Genomic DNA, 18,956 nt, shown 5'->3' on the forward strand with positions numbered 1-18,956 from the left:
GAATACGAGTCTGAGGTGTCACATTGACTTTTCAAACTTTGACTCTTGACAAAATTCAAAGAAAATTTAAAACTTTCATTAAAATAAAAAACGGTTTATTTACATAATTGACCAAAATAGCCAAAATCTATCAGAGCATATTCAACTCAATTAATTAGTACATGCCAACTATATTCAAATTAACCAAACAGGTTTAAATTATCTATTTTCTGATCTAAAATTTTGTAAGGGAGATGCTGACCTGTCTTGCTCTTCTTCTCTTCCCTTCTCGCTTCTGTAACCTACGTGTGAAACAATCACATGCTAAGTCTATGACTTAGTGAGGCATTAAACTTATAAAGGAACTCTAAATGCTTAAACATGTATGAACATATCACTTCATGATGTCACACAATCATTATATATAATATAATGTACACATATACACATTATTTCCATCATTAATCTTATTCTATTATCCATATTATTTTCATTTATATCCTTTAATCATACCTTTTTATCAGCATATGACTCATTCAAACCATACACACATCATCATATCAATCATATAATACAGTTCATATCACTAAAACATATACTTCACAAGTACTATCTTAATTGTTATCTCTTTGTTTAGCCCATGTACACTTTTGAGAACTATAGATATGTGAGTCTATTGAGGTTGTGCACTATACAGTCACCACAACTCGTATGGGGTCCCACTAGGGGCTATGAGATTTGTCCCGAAGGATCACTATGAAATATCCCGAAGGATCACTGTATGTTCCGAAGGACCGTGTAAACCCTCGACTCTTGGCATGCCAACTATACCTCTAGTTCTCTTTACACATAACATGGGCATTAGTAATATATCATGTCATATATTCATATAATCACATAGCTCACTTTCACCTGTCTCTTATCTCTTGTGACCATATAATCACAATACTTTGTATCATATTCCACATATTCATATCACATAGTTCGAGTCACTTGCATGGTTTCTCATAATCATATATATCATATCTTATTCTTATATAATCTTGCATATCATCTATGTTCATTCACTTAATCTCTTATATTCATATATCACATATGCATATTATTCATTATATAAACATATATTCATACAAGTCATATCATTCCTACAACAACATATAATTCATAACAAACACATGTTCATGTTCATGAATTTATGCATAACACTATAGGAAATAGACTTGTCGCAAGTCTTATTTCCATTTTATATCATATACGATCTAATATGCACTCACCTTGGCCTCACTACGTTCCAATCCACTTATGAGTTCCTCCCTTTCAATCGAATCTTAACTTGATAATCATTCCAGAACTTGTTCATGTTCGATATCTACATAATCACACATTGATACATATCAATATCCAATTGATATACTCTAATATATAATTTTTTAGACCAAAAGAAAGGTCTATTTCTATTTCCCCTTTGAAGTGCATCGATGCATTCTACAGTGCATCGATGCATTCATTAACATGTGCATCGATGCAGTACCCATGCATCGATACACAAATCACCTTCGATGTTTTCATTTTAAGGGGATGCATCGATTCAGTCCTTATGCATCGATGCACTAATTGCATTCGATTTTTCCATTTTTAATAGGTGCATCGATACACTTTCTGTGCATCGATACACACTAAACAATTTTTGGAAATACCCTTGATGCATCGGTACACATTGAATGTGCATCGATGAACATAGCCCATAATTCATTTTTATGCCCGAAAATCCACTCTTTTCAGCTTAATAACTTCATATATCATCTCCTTTCTTATTCTTAACTTACATACTCATATTCAAACTCATTTCTATTCCTTAATCACCTCTTTAACATCAAAATCCTATTCTCCATATGTAATTCAAGAATTACACTAAATTTTCAACATGTTCCAAATTCAATTCTATTGCTTCTAACTTCTTAATTAGACCCTTGACAAGTCAAATTCATCCTTAGAACTTCAAAAACCTTTTTATAACAAAAGTTCATTTATAAACTCTTAATAGAAATTCCTTTCTAATTCTCTCTTCTTGGTATTTTAAACTTATATAAGCTTTCCTTAAGCTTATATAACCCCCAAAGACTCAAATCCAACTTAAAAATTTAAGAAATCAACAGCTAAATCAAACTTACCTTTGCTCTTGGCTTCCACGAGAAGAAGAGAACTCTAGAGAAATCTCTCCCTTTCCACGTGGTTCCCTTTTCTTATAAAGGAAGAATAAAAATCTTACTTGTCAATTGACCATTTTACCCTTTATTTCATTCTATAATTATTAAATAACATTCATCATATATTTGTAATAAATCATTGAACTATTCAATTATCATACTTTAATCACCAATTTCTAAAAATTTTCAATCTAGTCACTAACCCTATATTGAGGATGTTACAAATCTCTCATCCTTTTAAGAAAATTCGTCCTCGAATTTTCACTGAACATATTAATAAGAACATATCTTCTAATGTTCTCATGTTACCTTCTTTACTTAATCTTTCATTCCTTTAGTTCTTCAACTACCTTTTTCCCTTATATATTCATCTATTATCACTTATCATATAAACAATAACTAGTAACTTTAATCCATTTCTGTCTTTTCGCTCATTCCATTATGCATTTTCTTCTACTATTTCTGAAATTTCATATAATGTCACTAATCAAGTAAATAGTAACATCCATTTCTAATTACCTTATAACCTTAACCAAACTCTTTTTCCATCATCATTTAACCAATAACACGACCTTAAATCTTCTTTAAATATGATTCAACATACACCTTAAAGAATCTTTTCACATCACCTTGCACACTTTTTTTACTTCTATATCAAAATTATCATCTACACTTCCATATACCCTTTATCGTATCTGATCCTTTAATTCAATCCCTTTCATTTCTTTATTCCATTATTCCTTTATTTATTCCTTATACCCAAATCATATATTTCCTTTCATGTTCACATACTCTTGTCTTATCACCTATACTCATCTCTATGTATCAATCTTCATTGCATCCTCATAACTTTGATAACCCATTTACTTATATAGAATTTCATTCTTTATCAATTACTATACTTATATTTTACTTCCTTAAGGTTCCATCAAATACTTATCTCCTTTTTTTTACATCATAGTTATCTGATCAGAATACACAACTATATTCAGATTCACATAATAATCAATTAACTCACTTTATCTTTTCCTCCAATCTTATAACTCTATCACCTTTACTCTGACAACTAGTCAATAACATATGTTCAATCTAGGGCACAAGCCCTAGTCAACCAATCATATACATTCTTTCCAATTGAAATTATCTCAAAAATTAGTTTATTTAACTTATCAATTTCACCTCTATTCTCATACATCCTGTAATTTCTGTTTCTCAGACTCAACATTCTGACTTCCTTTGTCTTATAATCTGATCATCGATATACTTATTCTTAAACTCTTCTTATCAATCCTTAGCTTTACTCAAATATACAAATCCTTACTTTCTTTTCCTTTACTATACCACATTACTATGATCCAAATATACAACTGTGTCCAGGTCCATTTCATATTTGGTTATCATATCCTGACAATAACTTATAATCTTATAATCTTATAATTCCAGTATGTTTTATCACGTACTCTGGTTAGCCAACACTAATTCTTTCCGTCTTAACTGCAAACCCTTATCATATAAACACTCTTGCTTATACACAATACTATCCCTTCATTTTGAACTCATAAGCTCTGACTTTATACATTTTATACGTTTGTCACTGATACACTTATTCTTGAACTCTTCGACCAATTCTCACTGCATCATTTGATCTTTTAACGCTCTTATGGTGACACTTGTTCACCATATTCTATCTTATCCACGAAATAATAAAACTACTCCATATCACATTTCTGATTCAAAACAATGAAAACCTGTTATCACTATTCTAATATGATTTCAACTTTCTGCAATCGATCTTTGATCTTACGAGGCATTTCCTAATGTGTTCACTCTTCATCCTGTCTGGCCAGGGTAGGTAAATTGCTATTACAATCAGATTTAACTCTCACTTCATTTCAAAACTATTGCAATCATATTTCTACAATATCATACTATTCTTATTCTATTAGCAAGACAACATACTCCTTACACTATCAGATCAGAAGTTTTCACTTTTAGTTGGCATGTACACATTTGTAAACCTCATTTAACTTTAGTTTAAGCATAGAATCGGGTAAACCTTAGCTCTGATACCATTAAACGTAACAGCCCAACCCGAATACGAGTCTGAGGTGTCACATTAACTTTTCAAACTTTGACTCTTGACAAAATTCAAAGAAAATTTAAAACTTTCATTAAAATAAAAAACGGTTTATTTACATAATTTACCAAAATAACCAAAATCTATCAGAACATATTCAACTCAATAAATTAGTAGATGCTAACTATATTCAAATTAACCAAACACGTTTAAATCATCTATTTTCTGATCTGAAATTTTGTAAGGGAGATGCTGACATGTCTTGCTCTTCTTCGCTTCACTTCTCGCTTCTGTAACCTACGTGTGAAACAATCACACGCTAAGTCTATGACTTAGTGAGGCATTAAACTTATAAAGGAACTCTAAATGCTTAAACATGTATGAACATATCACTTCATGATGTCACACAATCATTATATATAATATAATGTACACATATACACATTATTTCCATCATTAATCTTATTCTATTATCCATATTATTATCATTTATATCCTTTAATCATACCTTTTTATCAGCATATGACTCATTCAAACCATACACACATCATCATATCAATCATATAATACAATTCATATCACTAAAACATATACTTCACAAGTACTATATTCATTGTTATCTCTTTGTTTAACCCATGTATACTTTTGAGAACTATAGATATGTGAGTCTATTGAGGTTGTGTACTATGCTATCACCACAGCTCGTATGGGGTCCCACTAGGGGTTATGAGATTTGTCCTGAAGGACCACTATGAAATATCCCGAAGGATCACTGTATGTCCCGAAGGACCGCGTAGACCCTCGACTCTTGGCATGCCAACTATACCTCTAGTTCTCTTTACACATAACATGGGAATTAGTAATATATCATGTCATATATTCATATAATCACATAGTTCACTTTCACTTGTCTCTTATCTCTTGTGACCATATAATCACAATACTTTGTATCATATTCCACATATTCATATCACATAGTTCGAGTCACTTGCATTGTTTCTCATAATCATATATATCATATCTTATTCTTATATAATTCTGCATATCATCTATGTTCATTCACTTAATCTCTTATATTCATATATCACATATGCATATTATTCATTATATAAACATATATTCATACAAGTCATATTATACCTACAACAACATATAATTCATAACAAACACATGTTCATGTTCATGAATTTATGCATAACACTATAGGAAATAGACTTGTCGCAAGTCTTATTTCCATTTTATATCATATACGATCTAATATGCACTCACCTTGGCCTCACTACGTTCCAATCCACTTATGATTTCCTCCATTTCGATCGAATCTTAACTTGATAATCATTCCAGAACTTGTTCATGTTCGATATCTACATAATCACACATTGATACATATCAATATCCAATTGATATACTCTAATCTATCATTTCTTAGACCAAAAGAAAGGTCTATTTCTATTTCCCCTTTGAAGTGCATCGATGCATTCTACAGTGCATCGATGCATTCTTTAAAATGTGCATCGATGCAGTACCCATGCATCGATACACAAATCACCTTTGATGTTTTCATTTTAAGGGGGTGCATCGATTCACTCCTTATGCATCGATGCACTAATTGCATTCGATGTTTCCATTTTTAATGGGTGCATCGATGCATTCCTGTGCATCGATACACACTAAACAATTTCTGGAAATACCCTTGATGCATCGGTAAACATTGAATGTGCATCGATGCACATAGCCCATAATTCATTTTTATGCCTGAAAATCCACTCTTTTCAGCTTAATAACTTCATATATCATATCCTTTCTTATTCTTAACTTACATACTCATATTCAAACTCATTTATATTCCTTAATCACCTCTTTAACATCAAAATCCTATTCTCCATATGTAATTCAAGAATTACACTAAATTTTCAACATGTTCCAAATTCAATTCTATTGCTTCTAACTTCTTAATTAGACACTTGACAAGTCAAATTCATCCTTAGAACTTCAAAAACCTTTTTATAACAAAAGTTCATTTATAAACTCTTAATAGAAATTCCTTTCTAATTCTCTCTTCTTGGTGTTTTAAACTTATATAAGCTTTCCTTAAGCTTATATAACCCCCAAAGACTCAAATCCAACTTAAAAATTTAAGAAATCAACAGCTAAATCAAACTTACCTTTGCTCTTGGCTTCCACGAGAAGAAGAAGAAAGGAGAAGAAGAGAACTCTGGAGAAATCTCTCCCTTTCCACGTGGTTCCCTTTTCTTTTAAAGGAAGAATAAAAATCTTACTTACCAATTGACCATTTTACCCTTTAATTCATTCCATAATTACTAAATAACCTTCATCATATATTTGCAATAAATCATTGAACTATTCAATTATCCTACTTAAATCACCAATTTCTGAAATTTTTCAATCTAGTCACTAACCCGATATTGAGGATGTTACATTCATATTCATTTTGCTGTCCAAAGAACACTACTTGTGCTTATTTGTATTCATTTCTTGAGTGTTCTTATTTGTTCTTGAATTGTGCAAACAATCTTTCCTTGTGAGGTTTCTTATAAGTTTGCAAATTTGTAATTTTCTCTTTGAGAGAGTGTCTCAAGAATTTGGGGTATAATTCTTGAGGGATTTGTAAGGTTACTCTTTGTCCTCAAAAGAAAGATAAATTAGTGAATTTGTGGAAATCCTTAGTGTGGATAGCTAAGGTAGTGGACCTAGACTTTGGTTGAGAAAGTCGAACCACTCTAAATCGTTGTGCAAATTATTTCTATTTTTCTGTCATGCTTCCACAAAATTTTTATTTGCCAATTCACCCCCTCTTGGTTATTTCATCCTATCGATTGACTCAACAATTTATTTATATTCCAAAAAATTAAAAAGGGAAATAAATAAAATAGAGTAAATTGCATATTTTATCACCCACTTATTCTCACGGTTTCGTTTTGAATACTCTATTATTTTTAAAATCAAACCTAATATTATATTTTTGTTTTGTTTGATCACCCATTGTTAAAAAATAAATAGAACTGTTAACATATAAATTCTTTTTATTTAATGTTTTTCAATGATGCCATAATAAATCTTTTTATTTTTTTCAATAAATATATAACATTATCTTGTGATGACAAATAATATTATTTTTTAATTTTTTAACGACAAATGAATAAAATAAAACCACGTAAATAAATAAATAATTACAAACGTAATTTACCCGATAAAATATTGTTACAAATTTCAAATAACAACCATAGAACTAAAATTATAGCAACAAATTTCCCACTAACCTCAATAAATAAGAGAAATAATAAATAAATCACATTTTCTCGTGAATAAGAAGCGCCAGGAGCGTTCCTTGTTGCTACTGCTGTGGGACTCTATGAGTCCACATTCATTGCCGCCCTCTATTTTCGGGTTCTCCTCTTGTCTTTGTCTTAAATAATCCGATTTAATTCGTGTCATATTTTTTGTGGATAAGTATTTGGAGAGGATTTTTTACATATAACGTCTCGATTTCAATATCTATTTAAACCATATTAAACTGATTACCACTTGAGTCAACACTGTTAGTCCTTGCCACCCTCTTTACCCACCACGATCTCGTTCTTTATAAAGTTGAAAATCATGTGCATGATTCCATTCCAGTGGAATGCAAAAATGAGGTCTCCTACTACACCAAAGCTTTCTCTATATTCATTTCCGAGTAAGGGGAAAGAACCGTTAGGAATGATAACACCGCCGATCCATGTCTCAGTTTCGATTCCATTCCAGTGGGAGGAAGCACCGGGCAAGCCAAGGCGGCCATATCGAAGTAGCGATAACGAAACCGATACAAGCAGTCGATCAAAACCGAACGCCGCGAGATGCTTGGAACTGCCTCCGAGGCTGTTAGCCGAGTCCAAAATTGCTAACATGCCATCTCCAACAACTTTCCTGGACGGGCCTGATGAGTGTTGGTTTGTGTCCAACTCCTTATCGTTTCGAAAAAGTGGGTCTTTGAGGAGCCTGGACAACAAGAGGGTCAATAAGGAGATACCTAAGTCTGGATCCACTAGGTGGGGGAGCTTTAAAAAATCTGGACGAGTTGTTCAGGGAAGTTTTAGCTCTTCGACTCCGGTTGCCGACGGTGGAGATACGGAGGTGAAGATCACAAGGATTAGCAAGAATGCCGGTTCTCTGAATCTATCTAAAGCTAGATCACATGTATTAGTATGTTTCAAAACCACCATTGACCATCATTTTTTGTTCAACTCCTCACCATCGTTAAGTATAGAACAAACAATTTATCATCTTCTTAATCTTCTTTGCTGTGTCAAACTTTCTGCTTTAGGTTTCTTAATTTTCTGGGAATTTTACACTCTTCACATTTATCTGCAGGCAAGCATTTATGAAAGCTTTAAGCAAGTGGTCCCATGGAGACGTAGGAATGAGAAAATGAAGTAAAAAGGCTTCCCACCGTCAGATCTGGGAGATCATTTGTTTAACTTTAGAGCACTTTTAAGTAATATTAAGGAATAATTTAGAGCTTTTCACATACTGTGATGATCTGATAGTTCACTTGACATATACCATTGAGAAGAAATTTAATCTCGACCATCTGCTTGATCAAGGCAAATTATCGCTATGGTGTTCATGTATATAAAATTATCTCTTGAGTACTAATTGAATATATTATATTTTATGTATGATACCCAAAAATCATGGTTTGGTCCAATTACAATTATTTACATTAATGTCTATATTGTTCTTGATTCAAAACATGATATGCGCTCAGTGGTATGCAGTCAATAATAGGGGGCAAGGGACTTCTTTCAGAAAATGTATTAACGTTTAATTAAAAAATTATTTTAATTTACATTCAGTTTTGGAGTATTGTAATTTAATATTTCAATTTTTAGAGTAAAAAATGTAAGTATACACCGAACATAAACGCAATAAAAAAATCGTTTATAAATACCTTCAGTTATTGCCTACACTCAGAGGCGGAACCAAGAATTTATTAAAATGGGGTTTAAGTATTTTCTATTTTTCTTAAATATAATTTTTTAATTGAGAGCATGGTAAATTTTTCTTTATTTTTTTTAAATTTCTATATTTAATATTAATTAATATTTATAACAATTGACGGGGCTAAGAGGAGGGTCCGCCCATGCTTATATCATATGTCAAAATCCGGGATATGGTTGCACCACCGTTCAATACGTCAAATCACCCTTAACCATAGCTAATAATCGTCAAGCAATCCAAATTTAGATGCACAAAAATTCGAACCGTCAAAGTTCTTATAAGAACTCAAAATCTCACTAGATGTTGTATTGGTTTCCAACTCCCTAAATATGGAAATGTTTTGGAATATGTTGATATTTAGGGATCTTGGTTAAACTTATATTTATAGTGTGGTTTTACCATAAAAACCACCTAAAACTATCCATGTCATAGAACGTGGAAGAATGTTAGTCCCACGAACAGCAGTTTAGCAATTCCACGAAGCAGCAATTTAATGCCACCAACGACTATACAGGATACAGCAGTTTAGGAAACTGTCAACCAACACAAACCCCATCGATGTTTGATTAAATATTTATTTTAGTTTTTATTATTTATTTTTAAAGCATTTTAGTCTCAAATGTCTTATTTTAAGATAAAAATATTCTTATTTTAAAGTGTTAATCGTTTGTTGACTAACAATTTTAATCTAAAAATTAGTTTTTTTCCCAAAATAAAATATTAAAAGTTAAAATATTCTAAACAAATAAAAATTAAAATGACTATTTAATAAACATAAATTTTTATCATTATACCTTAATTGTAATTACCTTCTTTGTTCTGTCGGTCAATTCCATATATGATAGTTTCTCGAGCATCTTTTGGTACTCTTTAGGGGACGGATGTAAGATTTCATATTAGAAGGAATGAATGTATAAAGAAATAAAAAATAAAAAATTTAAAATATATAAAAATATGAATTTTTTAGGAGGACAATCGCTCTCACCTATTTTCCTTTAGGTCCATCCGTGGTGCTCCCCCAACATGTCTTTCTGATTAGTTAGTCCAAGCTCCTAAAATTAGTAAAGAGAATGATGACATAAATTCTTCACATCTAGAATGGGTAATTAGAATTTAGGAACCACACATTTTGAAGAGTTTGGTCAGTTGGCATCATCAATCTCTGCTAATGCCAGCCATTAATATTCATGTGTTTTAATTGATGACGACGTTTTATAAATAATACAAAACTAAAATATATTTAGCTTCATCATGATCATGTCATGTTAACCAAACCCTCATCAGGGATGAGCCTAGAAGGAGACAGACGGTAACGATCGTCTCTTAAAAATTTCAAATTCTTATATATTTTATATATTTTTCTTTATATTTTTATTGAAAATATGTTTTCGCCCCCTAAAATTTTATATGTTCCCACTTAAAATTTTTATAAATTCAAGTCCTCTAACATGAAATTCTACGTCCGTCTCTTACATCAAGCAACATGGAATGTTTAATGTGAGAACCATATATAACTCTACTAAATGTAAACACAAGACACGTGCATGCATGGATATGAATATAACTTGACATTGTGGACGAGGGACTACAAGCTATGATTTGTGTGGTTAAAAAAATGTAAATAACGTAAAGAAGTAAATCTTGCATTAATTAGATAATAACTTTTTAAATTATTTAAATATGATCTTTTAAATTTGACTCGGAGTTTCAACTAAGTTACAAGGTCGATGTAACTTGATCCATTTATGACTCATCAAAGTTAAATTAAAAACCATTTCTATAGATTTTAACTCAACTAAATAATTTGTGAAAACTTAAAACATGCTTTTATTATTAATCACAGTAAAATATGGTAACACAATACCTCTTATAATATCATTATCTCGAATAAAACCCTAAACCAAGTTAAAAATCTTGTCGAATCAACTTATCTATAATTTGTTTGATGAAACAAAACTGCAGAACACCCGTAAGAAAAAGTTCGTAGATCGTGTAGTTTTCCTAATAGCAATGATGTTAGTTTTCATGGTAGTAGTGCAGGTTTATGTTTGGCATGATGAAACGAATGTGATGTTTTTATTGCGGTCTTATTCTAGTATGCATATTAATTTATTCACTTTTTTGGGTTCACTCATATGATGGGTGGTAGTGCGGTAGCTAATGACTGGTTGTTTACTCCAACTTTTAACATGGGGAAAACTCTGGTTTTAGTTGGACGTACGGGCAATGGCAAAAGTGCTACTGGCAATACCATTCTTGGAACAAAGTCCTTCAAATCAAGGACTAGCTCCTCTGGGGTAACTAGTGAGTCGAGGAGGGCAATTTTAGCCAAAAATCATCGAAAAAAATAAAAATATCCGATTTAACACCCTTTCTTGAATATTACTCGAAGTAGCACCCTTTCTGACGTATTAAGACGGAGGCGAATTGTGTGAAATGCACCTTGCTGAGGTGGAGGAAAGAAGCGTTGCAGGGGACGCTTTCCACGGGTTTTTGCCGATGTGACACCACGGTGGAAGGCTCGTTTCAATGGAGGCGTCTTTGAAGGCGCGTTGTGGTGCATGCTCTTTTTGATACCGATTTAAAGTTGGTTAACCGGATTAGGGTTTTTTAATGTTATAATGGTTTAGGAGTTTTTATGTTAAAGTGATTTAGGGATTTTTAGGTTGGAGTAATTTAGAGTTTTTTTAGGTTAAAGTGGTTTAGAGTTTTTTGTTTAAATGGTTTAAGGTTAGATCAAAATCAAAATCTTAATCACATGAACTAAACCCTAAATTGAAAAAAATAGAAGAAAGCCACATATTATAAAATAAAATAAAATCACATACATTGAAATATTAGTAAATACAATTACATAAGTAATGGTCAACAGTTAAGTGATGATAAAAGAGATGAACAATTTTTTTATTATGGCCTAGGTTTCTGCAATGCACATATTTTTTATGTTCTTTTGATGTCTCATGAATATCCATATTACAATGAATTCGAGTGGATTTTGGATGATTTGACTCCCTTAATAACAACATATCTGATATAATTATAAGCCAAGTCTGAATCTCATTTAGGTCTTTTTCACTAACTATGGGGGAAACTCAAATTCATATGCCTTGAATACTTGTAAAAGTTGGTATACAATATCAACATAACGTTTATAATCCAAAGGGAATGTGAGCAAGCTATTATGACATGAGAGCACGAATACTTTGGTGCTTGAAAAAAGCCACAATCACACCACATTTCTTATAGATTAACTCTGAAAAAGTTAGATTCGACATTCTTGTCACACGAAATAATTCACAGGTGCGAGAAAAATTCATTATTGTAATCACCATTTTTTTTACCATTATCTTTAAACCCAAACAAAGCCAGCCATGTGCACCACAACAACTGCCAAACTCATCCCCAACACTCCACGTCACCACCTTGCCCTGCTACCAAGAATCAACAGCCTCCTTACTCCATCAATAGCAAGAAATAACATTAGTTTTCCCTTTATTTTACATGTAATTTGGGTTACAAAAAACCAAGGAAACTGGTTGTAAAAAGGGCTTTTTTTTGCTCCCAACATATTCAAATACAAGCATGCTGAAGGTTTTTTCCTTCATCTTCATCTTTTATTTCTAGCATTTTTTTTCTTTTTCTTTGAACTAAAATAGTAGAGATGAGAGAGTCGTTTACCTGAGTTCATCACCGGAGTAGGGGTGCTGTCGCTGTCAGAGTTAGAGTTGGGGTCAGTTTGGCTCTTGGTTTTAACAATTTTAAAGGTTTGGCCTTAAATTAGGGCTTTAGGTTTTCGTAGAGGGTTTCTTTTGGGTTTATTTGGTTTAAATCTAGGGCCCAACCATCGCTGGTGGTTGTCAGAAGGTGTGGGTGGCTGATTCACTGTGGTTTGGGGCTTGAGAGTCTCCGCTCGAGCAAAGAAAAGAGAGAGATTGTTGTCGTTTCCTTTTTTACCTTAGGTTGCCTTCCCGGTTAGAGTTGGGAAGGATTGAAGTGAGGCGAGGCCATTGTTGGGAGTGGTGGCCATCCTTGGAGGTCTTTGGTCCTCAACGGTGGCGGCGGGCTCTTGGTTTCTCCGGGGTTACTGGTCGTATGGTAAGAGGGAATGGAAGAAAATGAGGAGAGAAAGGGGGCTGGGTTTAGGTTAGTTTAGTTTTTTAGGGTTAATATAATTAGGCTTAGGGTCAAATTGCTTCTAGGTCCCTCTACTATTGCCACATATTTTTGTTTTAGTCACATGTTGTGACTCTTTTGCAATTATTTCAATATTTATGGCCTAATTTTGTTATTTTACCAATTATGGTTGTTAGTATATTTCAGGTTGAGAAAATTCACATAGGTCATCGATGGTTTAATATGTTTTTATATTTTGGTCATCATTTTAAGGGAAAATCACACTTATGTTCCTCTATTTTTGCCTTGTTTTTGCATTATGGTCACCATGCATCTTTTTGTGTTGTTTATTGCTATAATGACCCCCTACTTTGCTTTATTTTAATTTGGTCATTGATTTATGCATTTTATATTTCTAATTAACTACTAGCTTTCATTTTATTGCATATTAACCATTAACTTTTATTTTATTGCACTCTAACCACTGTAATTTATTTATTTATTGTTTATAATATTCGATTCGATCTTGCGGTGACCCGATCCGGGGTATGACACACATTATTATGATCTAGACCTTACTAATTTCTAACACAAAACTTTTTTTTTGAATTGTTATACGACCTTGCGTGACCCGATATGGGGTACGACCCGCATTATTACAGTCCAGCTTCTATTAACAACTAACTTTCCTAACTTCTAACCGCTAATCACTAATCGCTTACGACCTTACGTCGACCCGCCCAGAGGTACGACTCACATTATTTATAGTCCGAGTTAAATATTAAAAATTAATGCTGACATTTTATTTTATTTCTCTTTCATTTTTGTTTTTTTTTTAATTTTATGCACATTTAAATTTCTACTCTTTTATTTATTTATTTAATTTCAGTCCTTAATTTCATTACTTTAATTTACTATTTTATTTACTTATTATTTACTTTTACCCTTCATTTTTAGTACTTTAATTTTAGTCATTTTATATTTTAATTGCGTGCAATATTTGTATCCTTTTAATTTAGTCCTTGATGTATCACTTTTTTTTAGATTTAGTTCATAATCTTTTAATTATTCGATTTATATTTAGTCATTAAATTAAGAGAATTCTTAAATTGGTCCTCACTTTTGTTCGATGTTTCAATTTAATTATTTGAATTGAAATACTGATTAAAATTAATTTAAGTTAATTTTAGAACCTCTACTTTAGCTAAATTTCAATCTAGTCCTCTTAATTTACGAAATAATTTGAGTCGGCCCTCGCCTAAATGCTCAAGGGACCATCTCGGTTATTCAAATCAATAATTGATTAAAAATAAAATAGGGTTAATATTAGAAACTACATTTCTAGGTTTGTGCCTTTAGATTCTTTAATTCTCATAATTTGACACTTTAGGATAGAGAAAGCCTTAATTTACCCTTAGCTTAATTAGGATGAATAAAAAAATTGTTTGGTTACATTTTATTTTTAAACCAAAGTCAATGTTCATTTATTAGAGAATTAATAGTATATCTCCCGCAAGTATGCTCAGGGGGTGACTGCTGGTGATTTTCGAAATAGGTCGACATCATTTTCAAAACCGCATCATGATTTCTAAAATATTAAGACAATGTCCGATTATTAGGAAAAATAGCTAATCTCCCATATTTATACTAGGGGCGAATGCTATTGGCATTAATAAACGAATACCCTTTTCAACTCTACATCCGTAATGATTTTTAAATTAAATAAAGTTCGAACTAAAAATTTTTGATTTTAAATATAGGGTAATTATCTAGGTACCAATCTTTGGGCGCTTGTGGGGGGTGCTAATCCTTCTCCACGCATAACCGACTCTCGAACCTGATTTCTGGATTTTTGCGAACCTTAAAACTTGGTATTTTGATAAAAATAAAATGTTTTTATTAAAATCACTTGATTTTTATGGTGCCCCATTCGCACCTTAAACGATTGGTGCCGACTCCTCACATTTCAAAATTCTTTCCAAAGAAAAAACCCAAAGTCAGTACTGGTCTTTCCCCGCCCGGGCAAAAAATGATGTCGGCAACTTGGAGACTTCTCTGGCGACTTTTATTTTTAAAACAACTTGATAGTCGAGCCACGAGTTGGTTACCCTATATTTAGGTTCCGAAAGTTTTGAGTTCGATCTTATTTAATTTGTAGTTCATTATGTTAGTTCAAAAGGAAAAAATTGTCTCTAGTTAATGCTTACACTTCAGTGAATATTTAAGATCGTTGCATATCATTGCCTTAAACCCGAGCTCAATCCCATTTTACCTAAGTAGGGAGAAACATCACACCTCATGAGAAGCATTGCGCTTGCTTGTGTGGGTTTGATAAAGTATCTCTGGAAAACATCCTAAGTTTCCTTTCGGATATCAGTTCCGAGATACGCTTTTAGCGGTGTGATCCCTTGAGCCGAATCTGATTCGTAAGTCTGTAATGGGCCAGAATCGGAGTCAACCTTTGCAGATTGTAAAGATGGCTTGGGAACCCTTTGCTAGAACCCATCTTCATGTAGAAAATTTAGTAAACCTACCCTGCTAGAGCCATGTGGATAACCTAGGAGAACTAGAACACATTCGGTTAGGACTATTAATTTCCTTTGTATGCTTTATTTTTCAGTCTCAAATTTGAGTCGTATTTAATTATTTTTTCTAAGATTACATTTCTTTAAATAATCATTTTAACTAACTTGAATATTTTTTGTATTGTTTCTACTAACCTGATTTCCTTTTGTCTTGTCTTGTGTTTTGTTGTATTTTTTCATGAACATGATGTATCCTTCAAAGGTATTGATCCCTGAAATAATTGATCTTTTATAAGGTTCTTGAAAAACAATGCCCATAACAATGCCTTTCACTATGTTCAATAGAATTTCAAAGATTCTCTATGTAAATCAAGTACCGTGAGAGAGTCTACCTATTAAGGAGACAAGCCAAACATCTATCTACTAGGGTAGCAAGTTGGACTCAAGAAGATTCGACGTTGAAGCCAATAGTTGAAGGTCACGAACCAGCTAAAAAAATTTATGAAAATAGGAGATGAAGTAGAAGCTTTGAAGATGATGCAATACCCAAACGCTCGCAGGAGCTAGACAACTTGAAGACAGACCAAGCTTTTATTTCCCCAGTGTACCGAGACATTGTCGGTTTCTTAAAATTTTTTCAATGAACATTTACTTTTGGGATCAATTCCTTGTTTCATTTGCATTTCGCATTTTGCACTCCCATTTTTACATGTGCATCTTTGTATCTTTGCATTAGTATATATACATTGTACATTACATGGTATACATTGCATCTCAACATGCATTAATCACGGATCCTGGGAGTAACTTGCAGAGAATCTTGTGATAAAAGTTTTATGGTAAAATGAAGTCACCCCATTCGTTCCTAGAAAAGAATTGAGAGTTATGGACGTGGTGTTAGCATTGTCTGAAGTTTGAGGCACATCATTGAGATCTGTGGGCTCCCAAAGAGCAATGTCCATAATTTAATTAACCCAAGATCATAAACCTTTAATAAAGAGACATCCTTGTGCGAACCGGAAAAATTCTTTTATCCACTGTGAAACCTTATTGTATTGGCTTTGTCCTGTTTGAACGTGTTTTTGTTCTTTCTTTATTTTCTCAATAAATATTTTTTTTGATTGAATTTATGTCGTTTACCAAGGTTATGAGCAATAAATCAAGTTTTATATTGTAATTCTTTGACTATAAAATGAGTTAAGGGTTTTTTAACTACTTCATTAATTATAGATCTTTGACAAGTGGCAAAATTAGACCTTCCATATCCCATCCAAATCTGAAAGAACCAATACTTGATTCTTTTCCCAAAATAACATATGCTTACTACTAAAAGACTGAACCTTGACATCACTTCCCCCTGAAACCATAAAGTCATGCCCTTATCCTCCCCGAGGCACCAAAATCTGTACTTTTACATTTCCATGCAGAAATAACCTTTCCATAACATTACCTTTCCAAAATTATGACTTTAAAGTCACATATTTCCCTTCCTGGACACAAGACTAGCATTCATTTCCCAACCTCAATAAAATCGGGAGGCTTAAAGTACAAGATGGTCATGTGTATGAGAATCATTCCTGTAAGAAAAACAATATGGAGTGTTACGGATCATGTTTTTACAAAAGAATTCGAATAATTGGGGTATACTAGGAGTAAGGTGAAGTAAAAATAAAGGAAATCATTGAAATAATTCTATCATGCATTAATTACATTGTTTTCATGTAAGTAAAGTTAATCTTGAATACTCGTCCCCCTGGGGATACTTCTTTTACAAGGAATTCTGTGTATGGGATGATGAACGACTTTGCTTCATTTATCATTTTTAAAAAATAAAAAGAAAAAATATATCCCTTATTGTCCCCATTTAAGCCTGAATTATTTTCGTCTGATTCAACCCTAACCAATGATCACCCTCCACACCGGGGGCAAGGTGAAAGAAATCTACTTGCAAGAATGAAAGCCATCAATCCAAATTTTGTTACTAAGGCAAGTCATGGTGAGAAACAAAAACATATTGCAAGGTAGACCAAATAAAAAGTGCTCGAAGGTCAAATCAAGTTGACAACACAGAAAAGAAAAGAAAATAAATCAAACACTTCAAGACGAGTGACTCAAATCAATTTGCCAGAAAATCATGGAACACCAAAGGAAAATAAAAGAAATTAAAAGACGCACAAGAAGATTTAAATCGAGCAATACAAGATTTTAGACAGCAGAACAAATTGATCATTGATTCAACCCCCTTAAACACTTATTTGAGCCTATTTATCCCTTTCTTTCATAAACGTGAGCCCTACCCTACGTTACGTGCCTGAAATATCCCTTCTAATCATACATGGATTTTTAAGTGGAGAGATTATCTTTAGATTTCATTGCACCCCTCAGGGTTAATTTTATTTGCAAAAAATTAGTTTTCTAAAATCTTTAATGCATGATAGGGAAAAATAACAGAAGGAGGGTTCAAGACGTAAAATTTTAGATGATATCTTGAAATCCAAAAGGAGAATTCGACTTAAAAACCTACAAAGGCAGCTCGAATATGAAGATTGTCAACCACTACACAGAAGGCGATCTTATACATCTTGATAAAGCACTGCACAACCCAAAGGCGCTCACGAGGGCTGGGAACTAGTGAACATTTCCAGAAGATAATAATAACAACTACTTCATCATATCAATCAAGGATGCAAGATTTCAACCAAAGAAGATAACCCAAAACACATTACCTCCCCAAATCAACCTGGAACACTTCACTTTTCCAAGTTAACCTAAGCCTTATATCAGCATTAATCTTTACACTTTTCAAATGTATATAATTTTTGAAGGATTAAAAGAGAAGTTGACTTATTTGATATTCAATGAACTCTTGATTTACAATTTTGTTTGATTGTGAGCCGGAAGAAAATGACAACACTTTTTAAATTTATTCAACATTTTTTTGTAAAGGAGAAAAAATACTTTCAAACAGGACAATCTCAAGTGAAAAAGGACCTTGAAGCTGGTGAGACTCATTTTGCCTCTGTCGGAGAAAAAGAACAAACGATGCCAGAATAA

The 18,956-nt window shown here is 32.6% G+C and overlaps 2 protein-coding genes across 2 annotated transcripts in view; both read left to right on the plus strand.

Annotated features, from left to right (window-relative positions):
• Positions 1-7,906: 7,906 nt before the first annotated feature.
• On the plus strand, positions 7,907-8,891 carry LOC120165896. The gene is made up of 2 exons (XM_039175328.1): positions 7,907-8,466; positions 8,635-8,891. The coding sequence occupies exons 1-2, from the start codon at positions 7,915-7,917 to the stop codon at positions 8,698-8,700; spliced, it is 618 nt and encodes a 205-aa protein (XP_039031259.1). The 5' UTR covers positions 7,907-7,914; the 3' UTR covers positions 8,701-8,891.
• Positions 8,892-11,402: 2,511 nt separating this feature from the next.
• The window catches only part of LOC120166033 (immune-associated nucleotide-binding protein 9-like), a 47,534-nt gene continuing 39,980 nt past the window's right edge, over positions 11,403-18,956 (plus strand). Inside the window, 1 exon segment of the mRNA XM_039175427.1 lies at positions 11,403-11,572. Within this exon segment, the coding sequence (XP_039031358.1) occupies positions 11,403-11,572 (170 nt within the window).

Source organism: Hibiscus syriacus, unplaced genomic scaffold (assembly GCF_006381635.1).
Source record: "Hibiscus syriacus cultivar Baekdansim isolate YM2019G1 unplaced genomic scaffold, ASM638163v2 tig00111621_pilon, whole genome shotgun sequence".
Lineage (NCBI taxonomy): Eukaryota > Viridiplantae > Streptophyta > Magnoliopsida > Malvales > Malvaceae > Hibiscus > Hibiscus syriacus.

Excerpts from the sequence above, each read along its gene's own strand:
- LOC120165896 (XM_039175328.1), top strand. The coding sequence starts at position 7,915 with ATGAGGTCTCCTACTACACCAAAGCTTTCTCTATATTCATTTCCGAGT. Across the intron at positions 8,467-8,634 it reads AAGCTAGATCACATGTATTA|GCAAGCATTTATGAAAGCTT; the intron begins GTATGTTTCAAA and ends ATTTATCTGCAG.